General features: G+C 46.9%; 1 protein-coding gene across 1 annotated transcript in view; it reads left to right on the top strand.

The window, feature by feature from the left end:
- Positions 1 to 20,817, top strand: part of LOC122389603 (multiple PDZ domain protein-like) — a 40,981-nt gene extending 20,164 nt beyond the window's left edge. The window contains exons 4-6 of the mRNA XM_043381777.1: positions 17,308 to 17,464; positions 17,593 to 17,673; positions 20,654 to 20,817. Of these exons, the coding sequence (XP_043237712.1) occupies positions 17,308 to 17,464; positions 17,593 to 17,673; positions 20,654 to 20,817 (402 nt within the window). The remainder of the gene's footprint in view (positions 1 to 17,307; positions 17,465 to 17,592; positions 17,674 to 20,653) is intronic.
- Positions 20,818 to 21,605: the final 788 nt, after the last annotated feature.

The raw sequence follows: 21,605 nt of genomic DNA, 5'->3' as shown, positions 1-21,605 counted from the left end.
ACGCTAACCTCTGAGGGCCCCATGCTGGCCTGTAAGGACCCACATTAGCATCTGAGTGCCCAAGTCGGTCTCTGATGGTCTCAAACTGCCCTTTGCAGGCCCTGTACTGGTCTCTGAGATCCCTAAACTGGCCTTTAAGGGCCCAATTAAAAACCGGCCTCTAAAGGTTCCACACCGGCCTCTGATGGTCCCATGTCTGTCTCTGGGACCCAAACTGACCCTATGTGCCTCTGAGGGCCCCGTACTGGCTTCTGAAGGATCGATGCCGGCTTTTGAGGACCCATACCGGTCTTTAAGGGCCTCATACCGACATCTGAGGCCCCACACTAGCCTCTGAGGTGCCCCAAACTGGCCTCTATATGCCCCCAACTGGGCAATGAGGTCTCTACACTGGCCACTGATGGCCCTATTATGTTCTATGGGGCCCAAGACTTACCTTTGGGCGTCACGCACTTGCCTCTGAGGGCTCACATCAGCCTCTAGGGCCCCATCTGGGCCTTTGAGGCACTTCGCTGACCCTTGTGTCCAACGCCGGCCTCTGAGGGTCTGACACTGTATGTGGTCCTCGTACTCTAAGGACCACATTGCAGCCTCTATGCGATAGGTATCGCCGAAGCGTTATCGATGGGCCCATAAGTGTAGGAACCATGGCCTGGCCTGGGTGCAGTAGGTTCAGTAGCACCAACAATGATTCTCCAGTGGGTGCAGACAATGTATTCTGCACCCACAATAATCTGGAATAAAAACCCCTTTTCTCATCAACACTACTTTCGATGCAGCACGACAAATTCAGGATATTTTGCCCACTACTATTCATCTTTCGATGCATTTGCTACTGTGATGGTCTTCAAAACTTACATTTGTTCTCAAGTAAAAATAAGAAACGGATCACATATGATTGAACACATACCGATGACCCACTGTCAAGAGTTTTAGCACGATATCTTCGAAAATGGCTAAGTTAGCCGGTTTTACTTTTTGCGGTAGTCAATTCACAGTTGCGTGAATTATTGACATTACCAATGCTTCAAAATGAACTTACCTGGTACACCCTCAAAGCTGGCAATGAGCCTCCGCTCGGGTGCCGTTCCCTACCCCCCCCCCCCGCTTCACCGGCCATGGCTCGATTTCTGCACCCATGCTCTACGCCCGTGGTACCCCTTTAACCCGGCAGGCGCGGCGGTGGGCCTCCCGGCCACCTTCCGCGCGGTGGGGGGGGGGGGACATTTTTTTGCCTCCCCCGTATCTCCGAAACTACTGGACGGATCCGGAACATTCAAACGGCGTTCGATAGCCCTGTCAAAGTTGTCGAAGGAAACCAAATTTCATTGACCTCGGGGTCACCGATGACGTCACAGGTCAGGTCAAAGATAAAATGTTTCACCGTTCACGGGGCTTCTAGCGAAAGCGCTACAACACCGAGTAAAACGCATTTTGTCGAAAATCAGCGATGAGGCGTCAGTTGTCTAGTACATATGTTACTATTAGAGGTCACTGGTCATACCAGGTCAGGTCACTGGTTAGGTCACCAAAGGTCACCAAGGGTCACCACATGAACCCAACTTTACTAAGGTTGTGCGATGCATGTTTTATGGCCAGTTTTTAATTTCCAACTCAATGGTGTTGGCTATAAGACCATCAGGTACTGTTTAGGTCATTTTCTGGTGGAGGTCAGGCCAAAAAAGGTCAAATTTCAAAGTTGATATTTTTGGATAAATGGGTATTGATTTGATGCAGCTCCTCACAGGGAGTCTAATAGTGGTCTTTGTTTTGCGCTACGAGGTCTAGAATTGCTAAAAATTGAGTTTGAAAATTTGACGTCATCAATTTTGAACAGTTTTTCGCTATAACTTGGCCAAAGAAAGAGGGATCGATCTCAAATTTGGTATGTAGATAGAAGGCGGTAGGGACTATCACAAATATTCCGTTTTTTCGAAATTCAAAAAACCTTTTTGGGTTTTTTGGCTATTATATTCAAAAAATTTATTTTAGTTTTTGGGGGTCAAAATCCAAAAAATTCGAAAAACCGAAATAGCAGTTTTGTAGCCCTCTTGATTCCACACCTTTTATGTAAAAAATATTTTTCTGTATCTCTAAAGCTGTAGGCCTGACAGCTCTTCTCGCGAAACCTTTTTTTGGGTCGAAAAAGACAGAAATGACGTCACTCTGACGTCATTAGCGGCCAACCTATCATAGCCTTTGGAAAATTTTTTGGTCACCATGTGCGCTAGCTACTCCCGGGAGGAAACTGAAAGTTTGGTGACGATCGGCGCAGCGGTTCTTGAGATATATCGAAAAAACTAAAGGGGGGGGGGCAAAAAAAAATGCCCCCCACCGCCTGGAATGTTAACCCGCGCCCTGCTGGGGGGGTGTTTGAACACACCCCCCTTGTGGTTTTTCGCGAATATCTCAAAAACGGCGGCGCCGTTTTTGGTACACCTTATCATACATCAATTCTACACATGTTGTAAAAATTTCAGACCAAGGTCATTCAAGGTCAGGACACCAGGTCACTTGAAGTGACCTCACCTCATAAAAGGTTTCAATGTCTGTCATAGCTACACCGAGTGACTGATCGCTTTGAAACTTTCAGCGATTGCTAAGAGCAATAGCATGTACAAAATGAATATCTCAGAATTTTGATGTCGATGACCTAAGGTCAGGTCAATTTTGCGACCTCCCCATTATAAGGCAATGGGAGAAAATTGAAATGCGCCTCTTTTGGACGTAAGACATTATAAACACTCCCAAACACCGAATTACAAGTGGTTTAGACACACTGAACATGAAAATGGTGTCTGTGACCCTTGTATATGCCCTGAGGTCATCTTAGGTCACGAATGGTATCTAACAGTTTTTCGCAAATAACTTTTGATAGAGGCATGCTAGAGCAATGAAAACGCCTTAGCTGTGTTCAGCTAGACGATACGGATCGACTGATATGCAACATGACCCTTCCCGGTCAGGTCATGACCTTGACCTGAGGTCAAATTTTCAAGTTGACATTTCAAGGTCAAGTTATAGTTCATTCGATGCGTCTTGACGAGAGGAACACGATGCCTGTGAAAGTAAGCTCGTACAAGGCTTGGGTAAAAAGTTATTGCAGAAAAACTGTCCGAAAAAAATCGGTTATTTTTGCAGTTTTTGCCCCCTGCAGGCAAAACCGTTGACGTTAGGTCAAATCTGAGAGGATTACTCAGAAAGGGCGTTAATAGGGCTATCGAATGCGCTTTTCCGCGGCGCTGTAGCTCTATTGGTTCCCGAGTTATGCGTTGGCTTCTTGGAAATTGTCGACATTCGACCTGGAAATCGGCGAAATTTTGCCTTCAATGACCTCTGGTGACCTGACCTTTGACCTGACCAAAAAATTGACTGAAGTGATTTCGTCATTATTTTTGACGCTCTTTCGAACGCCGCCTTCCGCGTATCGCTACGTGGCCCAGGAGCCGAGTTACAAGGGGGGGGGGGGGGGGTGTTGTTCAAACACCCCCCAGCAGGGCGTGGAAATCCAGGACCCCCAGCCGGGCGCGGGTTAAAGGTACTATCCTACCTTCTAAAATGTCGTTAAAACCAGTTAAATTGTGCCCGACTGTATAGATTGGATGACCAGGAACACGGTTCTGGCATTTATTTTTCATTAAACATCTTAGGCTTCCCATATTCCAAACACAAACTTTCAAATATGTGACGTCACAGCCCAAAATTACCTCCTTCCCCAGGCCACATTACTGTCATAAAGCTGATTCTTTTTACTCTGTAGGCACCACAACAAAGTTCAGACCAAGTTTTAAGCGATTTTTCAACGAACAAACCCATTTAAATCAGAATGACTAACGAGGTGACGTCACACTAACGGTCGCTCCATGTTGAAGATAGGGCCTTGCACAAGGCCCATTTTCAAATGAAGGGAACGAATTTCTTCAACACCAAGAGGCCGCTGGGGTTGCAACCTAGATAGATAGTGGTTTCTGAACCTCGCCGTAAACTTGGCTATCTCAACTCAAACCCCATGTTAGAGGTGGGATAGTCCCTTTAAGCTAGCACCGGGCCCCCGGTCAGTGCACGGGCCCCTGTGCCAAGCTGCCCCCCCCCCCAAACGCCAAGTCTGCGACCGCACCTGCCCACATCCTTCTGCCTATGCAGTATCCGGGCATAGGGAGAACCTATTTTCATTGACCTCGAGGTCACCGATGACGTCACAGGTCAGGTCAAAGTAAAAATTATGGGCATTTTTGCTTGTTCACAATTTAGGCTCTTACCGCCGGCTGACAAGTCCGATCAAGCTCATTTTTGGTTTACGCACTCCTTGATATATACCTTAGATACCCTGAAAGTACCGAACTTTTACTTCGAATTTTTCAGGTCAAAGTCAGGTCATCCTAGGTCACGAAAATTGTATATCATGGATCGGTCACGTGACGCATGTTTTATGGTCCATTTTACTCATAGATTTCGAAAACAATGTCGTCTGTGTCATTTGAGGTCATTTTAAGCTGAATTTACCGGAGGTCAGGTCTTCAGGTCAGAAAAGGTCAAATTTCGAAAATGAAATTTTTCAACAAAAAAAGGTGCCTATCACATGCGTTTTGCGCTCAGGAACACGATAGTGCCATTTATATTGCTGTACGATGTCAGAAACGTACTGAAAAATGGTTTTGAAATATTGATAATGTCAGAATTTTGACAATAATGCAAATAACTTGCCTATTTTTTAAGGCATTGGGCTAAAACTTGCTAGAGTAGTTAACCCGCGAGTTGCTGGGGGGGGCGTTAAACGCCCCCACTTTTTTCGCCGGGCCATAGCATAAAAACGGCGCGCCGCAGGCGCGCCAAATTTTGGGTACCTGCAGGGAATTGATTGAAGTTTATTGTGACAAAGTTTCAAAAAAATCGGTCGGAAAATTTTTGAGATATCGAGGTTTTAGTGACGTCATGATTTCTGAGTTTTCGACCAAAAACGGCATATGTTCAAAAAATCATATAAAATCACAGAATAGACATACAGACATGCCGTAAACGCCATTAGACTGCCAATACCATGGTCAGTCAGATGGCTATCTTCGATTATTGATTATCATTCCGCATTTTCCATAATCTTGAACTGAATCTTGGCAATTTTTCGTGACTACTTCACGACGATGATACATGAATTTCTTAAATTGAACTTTTTGAGCCAAACACGTACACATATGATAAAATGAATGTCACCATCGTGTTCTACGCCCCAAATTACCTATAAAACATGTGTCACAGGCTGCGAATATCAGTTTTGATTTTCGGGGATATGTGCCTACCCGGTTGACCTGACCTTGACCCTGACCTATGCTTGACTGACCCCTACATGGAGCTGACACTCTTGTAGGCCTTATAAGATGGATTGTGCACCGTTTTGACAGAGTTTATGGCGAGAGGCGCCCATTGCGAAGTCCTGAAGTCCATGCTACTGAAAGCCCGATTTCAGGTGTTTGACCTGACCTTGACCCGACCTGTGACCTCAAAATTCAACTTTAAAGTACTCTTCTGAAGCGCCTCGTCGCGCTCTTTCGTTTGCCGCCTCGTTCGTTTCGCTGCGCCTATTGGTTCTCGAGTTATCGGCTGGGGGCGTTTAACGCCCCCCCCCCCCCAGCAAACGGTGGGTGGCGAAATACCCCAGCAACTGCCGGGTTAATCAGTGTGTGTTCTATCACATATATTCCGGTTGTTGCGAAAAATCAGGAACTTTTCGAAAAAAATCAATTTTTTTTGTAATTGTAAAAAAATATTTGTCAAAATGCTCAAAATTTCGAAAAATCGAGATAGTGGTTTGATAGATGCGTGTATTTGTAGTCCACTGATGCAAAGAAATTGGATATAGCTTTAAAACTAAGCTACTGAGAGCGTTTGAAGTAATTCAAGATTTTGCATCAAAATCGGCCGACATGACGTCACTCTGACGCCATTTCCGGCCAAACTTTGGTAGCTAGAAAGTTGAAATTTTAATACAAGGTTTCAAATTGATCCCGCTGAGGGTGTTGCAAGTTTCGTGTTGATCCGTCAAATGGTTTAGAAGATATTGCCGAAAAACGAAAAAAACATCATTATTATTGTTGCTAAATACATTGAGTACCTACTTCTCGTTTAGCAAGCGGCGCCAAGTGCGTAGCACTTTTGCGCCAATTGCCTACTTGATTTGTTATATTCATCTGTTTGTTATTGAATAAATGGTCTCTCTCTCTCTCTCTCTCTCTCTCTCTCTCTCTCTCTCTCTCTCTCTCTCTCTCTCTCTCTCTCTCTCTCTCTCTCTCTCTCTCTCTCTCTCTCTCTCTCTCTCTCTCATTCTCTCTTTCACTCTCCCTCTCCTTCCCTCTGTCTTCACAGTTCCGTAACGTGCTTGTAGTGGAACAGTTAATGGAGCTATTGAGTTTTCCTGGCATTATTGGTGCGCTTTGTTTGGTTAAATTTACCTATGATGCGTAGGCACTGAACGTTTACCGAGATATGGGAGTGCAAATTGGCACAATTCAGACTTAAAACAAAATTAGTCAGTCACGACAGCTTGTTGCTTTTATGCATTTTGGGCCTTGGGAATCTTAACTGCTAAATGATATGCCGACAAACTGACGGGCGAGCGTGATAGTCGGTACGCGGCGGTGATGAAGTTTAACGGAAGCTACATGAAGACTAGTTGAAAGCATCACGACCAGAACCAAAGAAAACAGGAAGAAAATCACGGTATCACGACACACAAACCAGCATCGACACCAACCCTTAATATCAATAGGAAACGCCGCGTAGAGCTTGAAACAGACTCTTTCCGCAGTCAGGAAATCGCATGCGAGAGCCTATTCAAATACATGGAAGCACGCTCGCATCAATCGCACGCACCTCCCGCAAGCGATTGATGCGAGAAGAATTACAATGTATTTGAATAGGCTCTCGCATGCGATTTCCTGAACGCGGAAAGAGTCTGTTTCAGCCTTAACACTCCCACATTTATGTTTTTCGGTCCCAACATGGGAACGAAAATACGTTCCCAAACCCAAAAAACGGCACGCTTGACTATAGCTCTGCCTACTGAAATGATGGTCTCAACAAGCCTACAGTTATTTCCCAATTCGCCTTCAACGGTGTTACAGGCCAAAAATACGCTGAAATTATTTGTGTTTGTATGTCTGTGTGTGTCTGTGTGTATACTGATGTGTGCACCGATTGGTTTGTGTGTCCCTATTACATGAAATCATGAACTGAGAAGCTTTTACCAAAAATGCAGTAAATACAACTTCACGAAAAGTAAATTCAGCTAGCCTAAAATGCAATGTTTTTAGATGACCTAGGTTGACCTTACCCTGACATCTGTACATCGTCGAATAACATGTTCCATGGTAGATGAGAGGTAAGACTAGCAAAAAAAAAAAAACGACATCAAGGTGTCAAAAGCTCACAAGACTCATTGCCAATGCAAGATATTGGGTATTGGTCATTTGGGTCATGACATGACCTGAAGAACAAGTTCATATCTCCGCCAAACAAAAAAACCACAGAAACTTGAAATATTCAGTGGACGTTGAGAAAGGATAGAGAAGCAGCTATACGAAAAATCAGGCTTCTGGTTTGAAAAATGTTTAGTGCAGAGGCCAGTTTTACCAAAAAATACCAGCCGGCCGCCGAAATAAAATATCCAGCCGAAAAAATAGACGCCACACAGCCACGAGTTTCACCAACAAAAAATTCCAGCCGACTTCGGACGGAAATTATTTGTCGCCGGTAGTCAGCTGATATTCTGTTACGATATCAAATTACGATATGTCAAGGAGGTTAATAAATCATTTAAAGCATGTTTTCAATCAAATTGAAGCGTGATTTCTAATGCATATGCTATATACATTTCGAAATATTATTATCGTAAATTATTACATTATTTTCAAAAGTAATAACAGCAAAGTAGAGCATTATAAACTTTCATATCTATATTAACATTCTGGTGCCCAGCAAAAGCCAATCAATACAAAACTACCAAATTGTAAGCGTAGGTACGTCATTCATAAAGGTGACGTAAGGAAGCTTGCATTTAAGGCAAATTTAAGATAGATCTTTTTTCCTGTCAGCCTATTATATTAATTTTAACAATACCTTCAACTTGCTATGTACCTTTTTGTCTGTTTTTAGTCGCACCTTGTAGAAAATCATCGTGTAGATCGAGAACGCAATGTGTGGACCTCCACCTATGAGGTGGGGACTAGATGGGACCACTCCAGTGGCAGCGGAACACCTTCAATTAAGGGGGCACTGCCGACTTTTGGTCCCATTCTTTCCATGCAACGCCCATAGGGCTTATATTAAAATGTCAAAATCAAAGGGGGGCACGGTGCCCCGGTGCCCTACCCGTTCCGCCGCCTATGAGTCCCGCTCCTGACAGATCCGGGAGCCGCACCTCTTTCCTAGCTTTCAAAAGAGCGGCAAAGAAGCGGTCAACATTGCTCCCAGAGACGCCACCTGAAGCTGGACGGACGACGGACAGTTCCGCAGCCGAGCGATTGAACTGCGGTGCTACGAGGCGGCTTCGCGTGCACTGCATTAGCACCTTCTAGCGGGAGTAAGAGGGCTAACGAACTCGCCAAGGCCTATATAAAGCATTGTGCCAAGGCGAGTGTCTTACCTTAGGAAAATACCTACCCAGATTACCTGCTGCACCGCGGTCATTGCAGGGCTGAGGGTGGTCGCTCTTTCCGCTTCGGCGAGGTGGATGTCAGACTGCCCGGCTAGGTGGTTTTAGCCGATATGCAGGCCCCGTTTGCCGCGGGCCCGGTCGAGAAAAAGGAACGCCACACAGCAAAGAATATTCGCTCCGGGCCCGCTACACTGGTCCAGCTCGTAAGTCGTAACAAATTAACAATACCTGCGCTAGCGTCGTCGACCGTCGTTCGACTGCGCCCAGTACCGCTCAGTGGAGAGTCCTGCCGAACTCCTCCGCGTGTGCCGAGATCATTCGTTGCGCGCGGACACAATCGTCCGACGGAGACCGCTGTGCATTATGATCGGGTGGTCACCACCTTGGTCGCCGGCTTTCACACCCAGCCGAGCCGTCTGGCTACGCCCCAAATGATCGTCTAAGCCTTTCAATTGGTTTGTAACTCGGGTCTAATATCGAAATATTTGGGAGTTAGGACATGTTAAATCCGTGTTCATGAACAAATATACATTATGCAACTAAAACGCTTTACTTACTTTAACTTTTCTAGGCTGATGACAAGGCATACACCTATTCATTGCAATATTTCTAAAATGTAAATAAATCATGAGCAATGGGCATAAAAAACAACAGCGATCCACTAGAAGCTAGTGTGGAAATCCACTGACGTAGGTCGCCTCGTACTGGCGCAGCTCGTAGCTCGTCCAGCAGCGCCAGCGTCTCCCGCACCCGGCCGCCCGCCTTGCCCGCCTGCACCATCAGCCGCTGGAAATGGCTGCGCTGCCGCTCCAACATTAGCTTGACCGCCTGGCCGGCCCGGCAGATGCGCGCCGTCCGACGCACGCAGTGTACGTCTTCAACAACGCCGGGATGTCGTACGACACGACCGCGTCCACGGCGTCCACGTCAATACCGCGCGCTATAGCCTCGAGCACACCAGCGCGGCCATCTCACCTAGCGCGCGCCGCCGCCGGCACGCCGGCACTACCCCACAGAACTCAGTCACGCGCGCGCCCAGCACAGACAGCGGTAGCTCCAGCTGGTGCGCCACCTCGTTCCAGTTGACCAACACGAGCGAGCGTCGCCAGTCGGGCTGTCGGAGCAAATGGTGCATCAGCAGCGGCTTCAGCGGCTGCGGCGCCACCACGTTGAACGACTCGCTCAGCTCGGCCGGCGTGGTGAACCTGCCGACGAACTAACCGGGCAGTGCGACGGCGGCGGCTGCCGTGCCGGCCGCCAGCAGTCGCGGCTGGAACAGCGACATTCGCTCCAGCTTCTCCGGCCTCCGGGTTCTGTGACAGGGTGGCCAAGAACGGCAGCTTCTGCAGCGGCAGGTGAGGCGCGCAGACGGCGGCGGCCGTCAGCCGGCCGGCGATGCAGGGCGGCGGGCCGTGGCCGCCGCCACCCGCTCCACCGCTTTCAGCCAGCCCGTCTCGGCCATCTCGATCACCCGGTCGGCTTCGTCGATCACCAGGTAGCGCAGGTGCGCTAGCGAGAAGCCCTCGGAGCTGGTTATGTGATCCATCAGCCAGCCGGGAGTGCTCACCACGATCAGCCAGGGAGACCGGGTCGCGCGGCCCCACCGCCACCAGTTGGCGCCCCCTCGTGCCACTGTGTCTCCACCAAGCAGCCGGACGCAGAGCGGCGTGTCGGCGTCGTACTGGCGGAACACGGCGGGCACCTGAGCGGGCAGCGCCTGTGTGGGTAGCACAGCTAGCGCGCGCACCCGGCGGCCGGCGCCGCGCCTGCACTACCGGCAGCACAAACGCCAGCGTCGTACCGCGGCCGGCCGGCGCCGAGACGCAGAGGTCGGCCGGTGGCAGCGGCGACTCTGTGGCCGCCAGCAGCTCGGGCAGCACGGTCACCTGCACCAGGAACACCTGTTCGATGCCCTCGGCGGCCAGCCGGGCGCGCAGCTCGGGGCAGAGCGCCGGCAGATTGGCCGGCGCCGGCCGCCGGTCGCCAATCGGCTGCGGGTGCGCCAGCCAGTCGGGCAGCGCACGCGGTGCACGGCCTGTCAGCTCGAGCGCTCCACCTCGTCCAGCACGGTGAAATCGTCAGCGGCGGCGTCTCCGTCCGACTCGGAGGTGTCCTCACTGTCGTTATTGGCGGCGGCGGCTGCCGCTGTGCGCTCAGTCGGCCATCACAGCAACACTCGCCGATGATTAGCGTCATCGAAACCGTCGGACGACGGTGGATTCACCACCGTTTTTGCAGCAGAGACTGGAAAAAACTCAGCAATAAACAAGGAAAAACCTCACAACATGCCACAGCCTGCAATTGTGCATATTGCATAATGTCATTATATTTCTCACATGACATAAAATATTTGTTGCTTTATTCTAGGAACTGGCATGAAAAACATAAGCTAAATCAAGCTAAGTGAATTATTATTGTATTTCAACATGAGACTGAGATTAAATCCTTGTCACTGTCAACATGACCAGTGTAACGGACGGGCCGCATGAACATTTCGGCGCATGATCTGAAAACTCTGTGTGCAGAAAGTTCAGCGCTGAGGTGAACAAATAACATTTTGGCCCCAATTTGCCTGGTGCCTCCACAATTTTCCAAAACTAACTCACAATACTTACAGCCAGTTTTAACATGATCCCTGCATGACTCAAGCGTGCAAGATACACATGCATTCAATATCAGCACAGTGCACACACAACAGTTATGGATTCATTTACATTTTACAACATTACTATTATTTTCTTTCCCTTCAATATTGGCAGCATGACTTGCTGAGTTCAGTGGCACAATCTTATGACAGCAAGTTTGTTCGGGTTCGCAACCATGCAAACTTTGCACGTTTTGCTTCAAAAACAAGCCTTTATACATTTCTTTCATGCTATTCATTTTCTTTTTAAAAATTTATTGTCATTTATCTTGAAAATCTTGCCAATTCGGTCTTAGCAATGTCAATGCACCTTCCCTATTCCGCACAGCTCAAGCAAGTTCCACCCAAAGGCCAAAAGTAGTAGTGGTATCAGTACCTGGCGCCTTGCCATGTCAAATGTAGCTGAATATGTGAAAACAGTGACATATTTATTTAAAATCTTGAGTCCAATGAGCCTACCCTCTCTGCCTCTCCTTCCAGCATTTCTTCAAGCACCTTCAATTTTCGAAAATGACCTTCCATCATTATTTTCCACTTCCGTCCGAGCAATGAACTTGTAAGCTGATTACTAGTTAATGCTCTATCATCTTGTTGTTGGGTGCTTGTAGCAAAAAGATAATTTAAACGAAAAAACTAACACCACAACACCAAACACCCGTCTTGTTGGTTTCTTTTGGTCCTGCCTGGTGACAAAGGCTCTTTCTTTACGCAATATCATCAGTATTCCTCTTCTAATCTTGAAGCCCAGATGCTTTACAAATTGGCTATGAATGATATTAAATTATTATATCAACTGAGAAGCGCAAATCACGATAATTAGTAACAAATGAGGCCAATTGTTCCAACACGACATCAAAAAAATAGACGGGGTCCCCCGTCTATTTTTTGGGCTGTTTTTCTACAAATAATGGCGCAAAATAACACTCCATTAATGCCGCATTTGCCGTTGGTGAAACTCATTGGCTATTTTTCTGGCTGATATTTTTTCACGCCGGCGGATATTTTTTCGCCTGGTTGGTGAAACTCGTCGGCTGGTTTTTGACAGAAAAATTGCGCCGGGCTGCTATTTTTCTGTTGGTAAAACTGGCCTCAGAGCAGAAAAACTACCTAGGGGGATGACACCCCCCCCCCCTCCATGTGCGGGCGAGGGTCAACGGCGGCACTATCACACTGAGTTGCCGTATCATCACTTTTAACCCGCGCCTCGTTGTGGTCTGCCGAGTGACACGCCCCGTTGGGGGGGGGGGGGGACTTTGGCACCCTAAGAGCTCGAGAACCACGCAGCATAAGGACAAGCAGCAAACGGTGTTGGATATCCCCAACGGGGAATACCTTGTTAGCCAATTTCATTGAGTTCGGTCAAACTGATGATGTCACAGTTCAGGTTAAACGTCGACTTTTCACCGTTTACAGGCATTTCAAGAAATGTGTTGTAAAATAGAGTAAAATTCATTTCGTATCAAATAGTAAGAAAATTAACCTCACTCTCATTCTATCTAAAAGTAAATTCCGGATTCGAAATAAAACAAACTTTTTGAGAAGCTTTCGGCATTGCGCCATCATCAGCTCTCGATGATGGAATTTACTTTTAGATAGAATGAGAGTGAGGTTAATTTTCTTACTATTTGTTACAATGTCTCTCAAGTTAGCGTTGAAACATATTCAAGACTGTAAAATTCATTTCATTGAAAATCATCGATGGAGACTTGTTCATTAACCCGCGCCCGGCTGGGGGTCCTGGATTTCCACGCCCTGCTGGGGGGGGGGTCTGAACAGCCCCCCTTCTAACTCGGCTCCTGGGCCACGTAGCGATACGCCGAAGGCGGCGTTCGAAAGAGCGTCAAAAATAATGACGAAATCACTTCAGTCAATTTTTTGGTCAGGTCAAAGGTCAGGTCACCAGAGGTCATTGAAGGCAAAATTTCGCCGATTTCCAGGTCGAATGTCGACAATTTCCAAGATGCCAACGCATTACTCGGGAACCAATAGAGCTACAGCGCCGCGGAAAAGCGCATTCGATAGCCCTATTAACGTTCTTACTGATTAATTCTCTCAGATTTGACCTAACGTCAACGGTTTTGCCTGCAGGGGGCAAAAACTGCAAAAATAGCCGATTTTTTCGGAAAGTTTTTCTGCAATAACTTTTGACCCAAGCCTTGCACGAGCTTACTTTTGCCGGCATCGTGTTCCTCTCGTCAAGACGCATCAAATGAACTATAACTTGACCTTGAAAGGTCAACTTGAAAATTTGACCTCAGGTCAAGGTCATGACCTGACCTGAAAGGGTCATGTTGCATATCAGTCGATCCGTATCGTCGAGCTGAACACATCTAATGCGTTTTCATCGCTCTAGCATGCCTCAATCAAAAGTTATTTGCGAAAAACTGTTAGAAACCATTCGTGACCTAAGATGACCTCAGGGCATAAACAGGGGTCACGGACACCATTTTCATGTTCAGTATGTCGAAACCACTTGTAATTCAGTGTTTGGGAGTGTTTATAATGCCTTTCGTCCAAAAGAGGCGCATTTCAATTTTCTCCCATTGACTTATAATGGGGAGGTCGCAAAATTGATCTGACCTTAGGTCATCGATATCAAAATTCTGAGATATAAATTTTGTACGTGCTATTACTCTTAGCAATCGTTGAAAGTTTCAAAGCAATCGGTCACTCGGTGTAGCTATGACAGACATTGAAACTTTTTTTTTGAGGTGAGGTCACTTCAAGTGGCCTGGTGACCTGACCTTGAATGACCTTGGTCTGAAATTTTCACAACATGTGTAGAATTGATGTATGATAAGGTGTACCAAAAACAGCGGCGATCGCGAAAAACCATAAGGGGGTGTTCAAACACCCCCTTCCCAGCAGGGCGCGGATTAAGCACATATTTTTCTATTTGAGGTCACTGATACCAGGTCAGGTCATAGTGTTCAGGTCACTGAGGGTCAAAAGAAAATATGTAATGCATATTCTATGGTCCATTTTACATGACAAATGCGATTATGTCGGTCAGGCAGCCTTTGGGACCAATTTAGGTTATGTTCTGGTGAAGGTCAGGTCAAGGTCAGGTCAAATGAGGTTAACTTTGAAACTTGATGTTTTTGGATAAAATGGGCATCGATTCGATGCAGCTCGTGACGGGGAGTCTAATGATGTTCTTTGTTTTGCTCTACGTGTTCTAGAATTGCTAAAAATGGAGTTCAAAAATTTGACGGCCTCAATTTTAAAGTTTTTTCGCTCTAACTTGGCCAAAAAGGAGGTATCGATATGAAATTAGGCATGTAGATAGACGAGCGTAGATATTATCATAAATATTGTTTTTTTTCGAAATTCGGTTATTTTATTTTTGCTATTTTATGAAAAAGATCGATTTATTCTTATTTTGGGGGATCAAAATCACGACATTTTGAAAGCCTGAGATAGCAATTTTGTAGCGCCGTCTTTTTCCCACACCACCACATAAAGAACTCTGGAATAGCTTGTTAACTCTAGCTTTTGTGAGCGTTTCAAGATTTCATGTTTTTTGCTCATTTTCGCTCGAACATGACCTCAATAACTCCTCACCTAAGGTGACCTAAGACTGGAAATTTTGTGTGTTGTCAAATTGATGCCTGGAAAGGTACTAGAAATTTGGCGGCGCTTCGCGGCGCCGTTTTCTTGCTATTCAGGAAAACCCACAGGGGGAGGGGCATATTGGCCCCCCAACGGGGCGGGGATTAATTAATGGACGGCTGCTTCACATTAACCCGCGCGGGGCTGGGGTCTCCAGCCGAACGCGCGGGGCTGCGGGTGGGTAAATTTTACCCCCCCCCCCCTGTTATCTCCCGAACTAATGGTCCGATGTGGAAAATTCAAACACCAATCGAAAGACCTCATCACGAACAACTAAAAACATGTACTTAATTTAAAGTTTGAGCCTTGATGTCAAGGTCAAGGTCAGGTCAAGGGTACAAATTGCAAGTTTCTACAGTATCGGCCTTGCACCGTAGTTGCCGAAGAATGGACTGAGACTGATTGCCCAAAACATGTTCTTAGGCTACCAAGACAATATTTGCTGCATACAATATCATTCAGAGGTCAAGGTCAAGGTCAGGTCAGGTCAAGTCAGGTCACCAAAAACAAAATATAGAAAAGGACATGTGCGACACATGTTTTATGGGTCATTTTATTCATAGAATTCAATAGGCACACTCAATAGGTGATATGGACCACATCTGGATGAATTTCAGGTCGAGGTCAGGTCCAGGTCAGGTCAAGTGAGGTCAAATTTTAAAGTTGGCTGTTAAGGCCTAAAAAGGTGTCTATCTGATGCAGTTTTTCACGGCGAATCGAATGGTGCTATTTTTGTTTCCGTACGAGGTCTAGAACTTCCAAAAAATTCACTTTTCAAAATTTTTGTGTGTCGTGACGTCATGAAATTTTTAATAACTCCCACATTTTTGAACCGATTCTTCTAAAAATTGGTATGTAGGTGCACATAGACCACATCTCTGACATATATTCCGGTTTTTTCGATACACTCAAAATTTTGGATTTTATAATTATTTTCCCAAAAAAGTCAGTTTTTTTAAATTGGCCAAAATCCAAAATTTTCAAAAAACCGAGATAGCCATTTGATAGACAAAGTAGAATTACGTATAACCTTTTTTGTTACGTCTTGATTCCTTTAAAAATGAAGATGTTAGCGGCGTTTAAAATTTTGCCGTTTTTGAGGCGAAAATGGCGAACATGACGTCACTAAAACGTCAATTTCTCAAAAATATTGCGACGGATTTCGCCCAAATTTTCAGGGAACGTGTCAAATTGATGTAAGAAAAGGTACTGAAAGTTTGGCGGTGCTGCGTGCCGCCGTTTTTGAGTTATTGCAAAAATTCGCGAGGGTGGGTAAAATTTACCCCCCCAGCCCCGCGCACTGACGGGAGGGGGCGGTTAACCGCTCCCCGCCCTGAGCTTTTCGCGAATAGCGGGAAAACCGCGGCGCGTAGCGCAGCGAAATTTGACATGACCTTTCCCTTATCAATTTTACACATGGTGTGCCAATTTGAACCTTTTACCTCTCTAGGTCAGGTCACCAGGTCACTTCGAATGACCCAACCTTAAATCACTTTTTGCACTGTCACCGTGTCAGAGCTGCAGTAGATGGCGGAGGCCTTTGAAAGTCGCAGGATGTAATGAAGTCATGGATGGCTGCAATTTGTTTATCTCGGAATTTTGATATCGATGACCTAAGGTCAGGTCAATTTCTTGACCTTCCCTTTATAAGTCAATGGGGGAAAAATCAACGCGGATCCTATAAGATTTCCCATCATATGGGGAAAAATGTTTCCCCCTAAAACGCGTCAAAATGGCCCATTATGCCATGAATGACTTCATATACGACCAACCTTGAGTACCTTGAGGCTTTTTTCTGCCCTTGGGCAGCTGTAAGGTCATGTGACGTCATCAAGGGTCACCAAAGGTTTTTTGCTAATAACTCTTTACAGGAACAAGATACAGCCGAGCGGGTGGTCTCTTTGTGTTCAGCTCGTCAAGGCGCATCGAATGGTATGCATGATAACCTTGAGGTCACGTGACCTGAGGTCAACCTTCGACCTAGACCTTTCGAGGTTAACACATATATGGTTCGATGCGGATTGATGAGGGGATCACGATGGTGTCATTAGGTTTTTCCTAGCCTGCTACTTCGAAAGTTATTCGAAAAAAAAACTTCATTTCTAGCTACCATTTTGACTTTTTTGACCCCTGTGACGTCATCTTTGACCTGACCTGAAAATGACCTTAGTACAAATTGTAGATCTTGTCCCTGCGTAGGGACATCCTACGCAGATCCCCCATGCTGTTAACCGCTTGTCGCTATCTTGCTTCGTTTTTGAGATCTCAGGGGGGGGGGGCGGTCAACTGCCTCCTCCCCCCGTTGGTTCTAAGTTGGCGTAGACCCCCGTTCTCCGTCGGCAAGTGCCGACCCAGTTAAATACGTCCTGCGGCTGTACCATTGACCAGACTGGGCCATGGTCAGGTGCGGATGCTGGTGTACCGGGAAGAGGGCGCCGCCAAAGAGGAGGACGTGTTCGAGAAGATGGACGTTCAGATGGTGAAAAGGCCTGGCAAGGGGCTGGGTCTGAGCATCGTCGGCAGAAAAAACAGTCCAGGCGTCTTCATCTCGGATGTGGTGAGTCATGGGGGGGGGGGGGTAGTTGATATTCCTACTGCCTACATCGTTACGGTACAAACTCCATACCTATAGAAGCGGACATTGGGATTCAGATTGTTATTATGAGTAACAATGTCAGCTTGTCCATAGCTGGCGGTGTCTTTGGCCAGTCGTCTTCTCCCAGTGTCAAGAACTGGGGTCCGACCAGCCACCTCTCGTCCTGGACGCGAGGTGGCTGGTCTACAACCTTTTCCTCTAGCTTCCTCTCAAGCTTCCTCTACAACCTTTTTATCTAGCATTTTTCGATGCGGAGGCCATAAGAGGTCCAAAAAGCATTAGGCGCTGCCCGAGGTACCAAAAGCCCCTCCATGAGAGCACAAGTTCCTGCGCATGCGCACATCGCCTCAACCCTGTACTGGCGTACATTAGTGATACTGCTCACGGACTCGGTCAGCCAATCAGCGTTCCCGATTACATAAATAGATGTCGCTAGCATCACGTAAATCCTGCTTGCGAACACATTTTAAGAATGAAACAGCTGCGCCATTTCCGCCTTCCAGTGATTCCTGCCATCTTAGTATCAACTATACGCTTTTCAACTAACTTTAGACTAAGTTTTAAACTATGGTCAGTATGTTATTTCTGGTACATATAATTTAAAAATAACTGCTTTATGAATTTGGCTTTACTCGTCAGAATAGAATACTCTATTTTTCCATATTCAAAAAATATATCACCTACCATGTAACTCATCCAGGTAAAATGGGCGCTTTCCGCGTCGTTGGTGTACCCGTTGTTCTATATACCCTGGCTCCGAAGGCCTTTTCAAACAAGGATGATCCCAGGCGCTGCCCTGTGGAAACATACAAGACGTTTTCCAGCCATCGTCCGGAAAACATGAAGAAAAGTGACGCTCCGTTCTATCTAGCGGTAAACCATAAAAGGAAGGATGGTGACCAAATCTGGTACCAAAATGCTGCACTGGGAAAGAACACGATCGCCCAGTTTCTCAAGAAGGCTTGTCAGAGAGCCGGAATCCTAGGCAGGAAGACCAATCATTCGGCACGAAGAACCTGCGTCAAGCGTGCCCTGGACGCTGGTTGTCCCAGGGAGTACGTAGCGCAATTGACAGATCACAAAAGCGTAACCAGCCTAGAAAACTACGCTGAGGCCGACGTGCCTGTACAAAAGGCCATGTGCACAAGTGTAATGCTTGGCGAGCCGTTTAGGATCGCATCTGGCACCTATGCCACCAGCTCCAGTTCGGCAAGCACCAGCACAGTGACGGAAACTCAGTCCGTGATGTCAGGATCGACTGTGGTGTTCAACATCAGCAACTGCGGGACATTCAACATCAACACAAAGTCGTAATGAGCACGGCACGGGGACCCCCGGAGCTGGCTGACTAAGCTGTCGACTGTTCCAAAATGACTCGCAGATGAATAAAAAAAATGTTCAATTATTTGCGTTCTTTTGCGTTTCGTTCCGATAGCTATCGCCACATGGCCCACCAAAGTAATATCATCTTCCGAGCAGAGCAAAGGGTCGATGACCCCAGAACAATCTCATGCTGGTATATGAAAAATGACCACGGTCCGAAAACGTTTCCCAGATACTTAAAAGCAGTCTGAGTCTGAGTCTGAGCGGGCCGAAAGCATATACCAGAGTTTTCCGAACGCCCGTGCCAATACTTAAGACATACTCCACCATACGGTAAATGGTCAGACCCGATAATAGAATTACAAATATCAATACGCTGAATAAGATTATAAGCGCCTGTGGTACTGACAATATGGTCAAGCCACGACTCTGTACCATGGCCATCATTTACATGAGTAACACTTTCTCGATCAAGAAGCACATCATCTGCTACCACTAAGTGGGATTCTTCACAGAAATATTTTAGCTCTCTACCAAAATTAGTATCTCGAACCAGATCAGCATTAAAATCGCCAAGGATGTAGACGAATGGAGAATCAAACTCTTCAATGATTGCTCTTATCTTCCCTAAACAGAAAACAAACTCCTCAAAATTATGGCTGGCATTATAAGGCAAGTAAATTCCAAGGAACAACACCTTAAGGTGGCCGTCCACTGGTTAGGCGTGTATTCAGCGCGCAATCGTTCAGCGCCTAGCGCGCGCTGAAAAGTTCAATTATTTCAACTCGTCAGCGCGTGATTCGGCGCCGACCAGCCGACGAATAATCAGCTGACTGCGCTTCATCGCGCGTTCGGCGCTGAACCGCAGTCGGCGCGCAGCCCATATACTCCAATGTTAAATTCATCGCGTAAAGATGCGCGCCTAACCAGTGGACGGCCACCTTTAGTGTTGTCGGAACAATATTCTAGACCAATTATTCTGTCGTCACTGAAAGTGGCTACCTTCATAAAAGGTGCATATTTTCTCTTCCACATAACAGCCACCCCTCCATAAGGCCTCCCAATTATAATGCTATCTTTAGTGTTCATTGAAGAAATGCCATAGGCCATGAAATCAGAAAGTATGCTATTTAAACTAGGAAGATCAGCTGGAAAAAGCCAGTGCTCTTGCAGAAAGATAATATCGGAATTGTCACAAAGCAATTGTATACTGCCTATGTTTCGCTTAGATGACTGACAATTGTACGTGCTAACCTTCATATAATTTGTAGATAAAAGAGACAGTAACGACAAAATCACACACAAGACCGCCCCGGAGCACCCTACACACCTCATCATGCCGCAGAAATCGCTGAACCCTCAGGGATCACGGCATTGGCTTTCTTTGTAAAGAATCGCCGAACTAAGAGCCCTTGTGCCCAAATATCAGGATCAAGAACGTTGTCAACTGACGGGTCAGTTACATCAAGCCTGTACGATTCATACGAGTCAAACTTTGTCTTCAGCTTAGACACTACAACCTCTTCTGCCCCAACCTGCTCCTTAGCGTACTCTTCCACCACTTTAGCGTCAGTGCCAGGGGGAAGACGAGATACAAAGAGCGACAGGCGTTTAACGCTCTTAACAGACTTGATCAAGGAGGACTTTTGTTGCCCAACGACGCTTTTCGGCACTGGGCTAGCCTTGGCCGACGATTTTACAGCAGGAGGCTTACCTCGTTTGGCCCTGTTAGCCACACTCCAACCGTCAGCAACAGCAGGCTCCGCAGCCACTGCCGCATATGAGGCAGCCCCGGCACCGTCATCATCACGCCGGGGCTGTTGCGGACCAGCCGCGTCGCGGCCGCTGCTACACGGCTGTCCAGCCGCGCCCCTGCACCTGCCACCCCACCTGCCACCTGGCCGTCTGCTGGTGGAGCTACAGCAGCCGGCAACGGCCGGCGCGCAGCGGCAGCCGGGTCGGCTCCCTGTCCCGCAGCAGTCGCAGCACTTGTAGAAGCAGCTGGGCTGACCGGCGCACGGGACATCACAGTTTCGACCTTCTTTGTCATTTCAACGCTTACTTGCATTAGACCATCCATCGTCGTCTTCATTTGAGACATCTCCATCTCCATTAGCTGCTGCTTTCGCAGCAGCGCACTAATGTCAATACAATCAACTGACACTGGTGGCAGCTTGTTCAGATCCAGCGCGACAAAATGTGGCAGCTCCGCTCTGTCACACTCAAGAGCCATCTTGTAGATGTCCTGGATGTTTAATTGTTTTTTGTTTTGTCCTCGTCGATTTCCAGCCTTAACAGAATCCGATACGTGCGAGTTCAACAGGCTCTTGGCAGCCTCGATAGCCTCCTCGTTGAACGTTTCAGAAATTAAACGAACCAACGCATCTTGAGGTAGGAAGTCAATCTTATTCATAACATAGCATAACAACTCATTGATTATAGGCGTCATCGCCACTCATTGACTGGAGTCAACAAGCCTGAGCAGAATCTATCTGGTTCAACTGGTAGATCTTGCAGAACAACGTCACGTTCTTGTTGTTCCAAAAAACGTGCGGAATATTTTGCAGTCGATAACAAAGACGAGGCAAGAATATATATTACTGACCGGGCCGACGAAATTATTTGGAAACGAGGTTTGCAAAATTGACGTAGGCCCGAGTGCGAAGCACGAGGGCCGGAGTCAAATTTTGCAAACCGAGTTTCCAAATAATTTCGTACGGCTGAGGTCAGTAAGATTTTTCCTACATGCCGCATACCTGATAAGTAGTTTGTCACGTACCTAC

This window comes from Amphibalanus amphitrite, unplaced genomic scaffold, assembly GCF_019059575.1.
Source record: "Amphibalanus amphitrite isolate SeventyFive unplaced genomic scaffold, NRLGWU_Aamphi_draft 000364F_arrow, whole genome shotgun sequence".
Classification (NCBI taxonomy): domain Eukaryota; kingdom Metazoa; phylum Arthropoda; class Thecostraca; order Balanomorpha; family Balanidae; genus Amphibalanus; species Amphibalanus amphitrite.
This window is presented reverse-complemented; position numbering and strand designations above follow the sequence as displayed.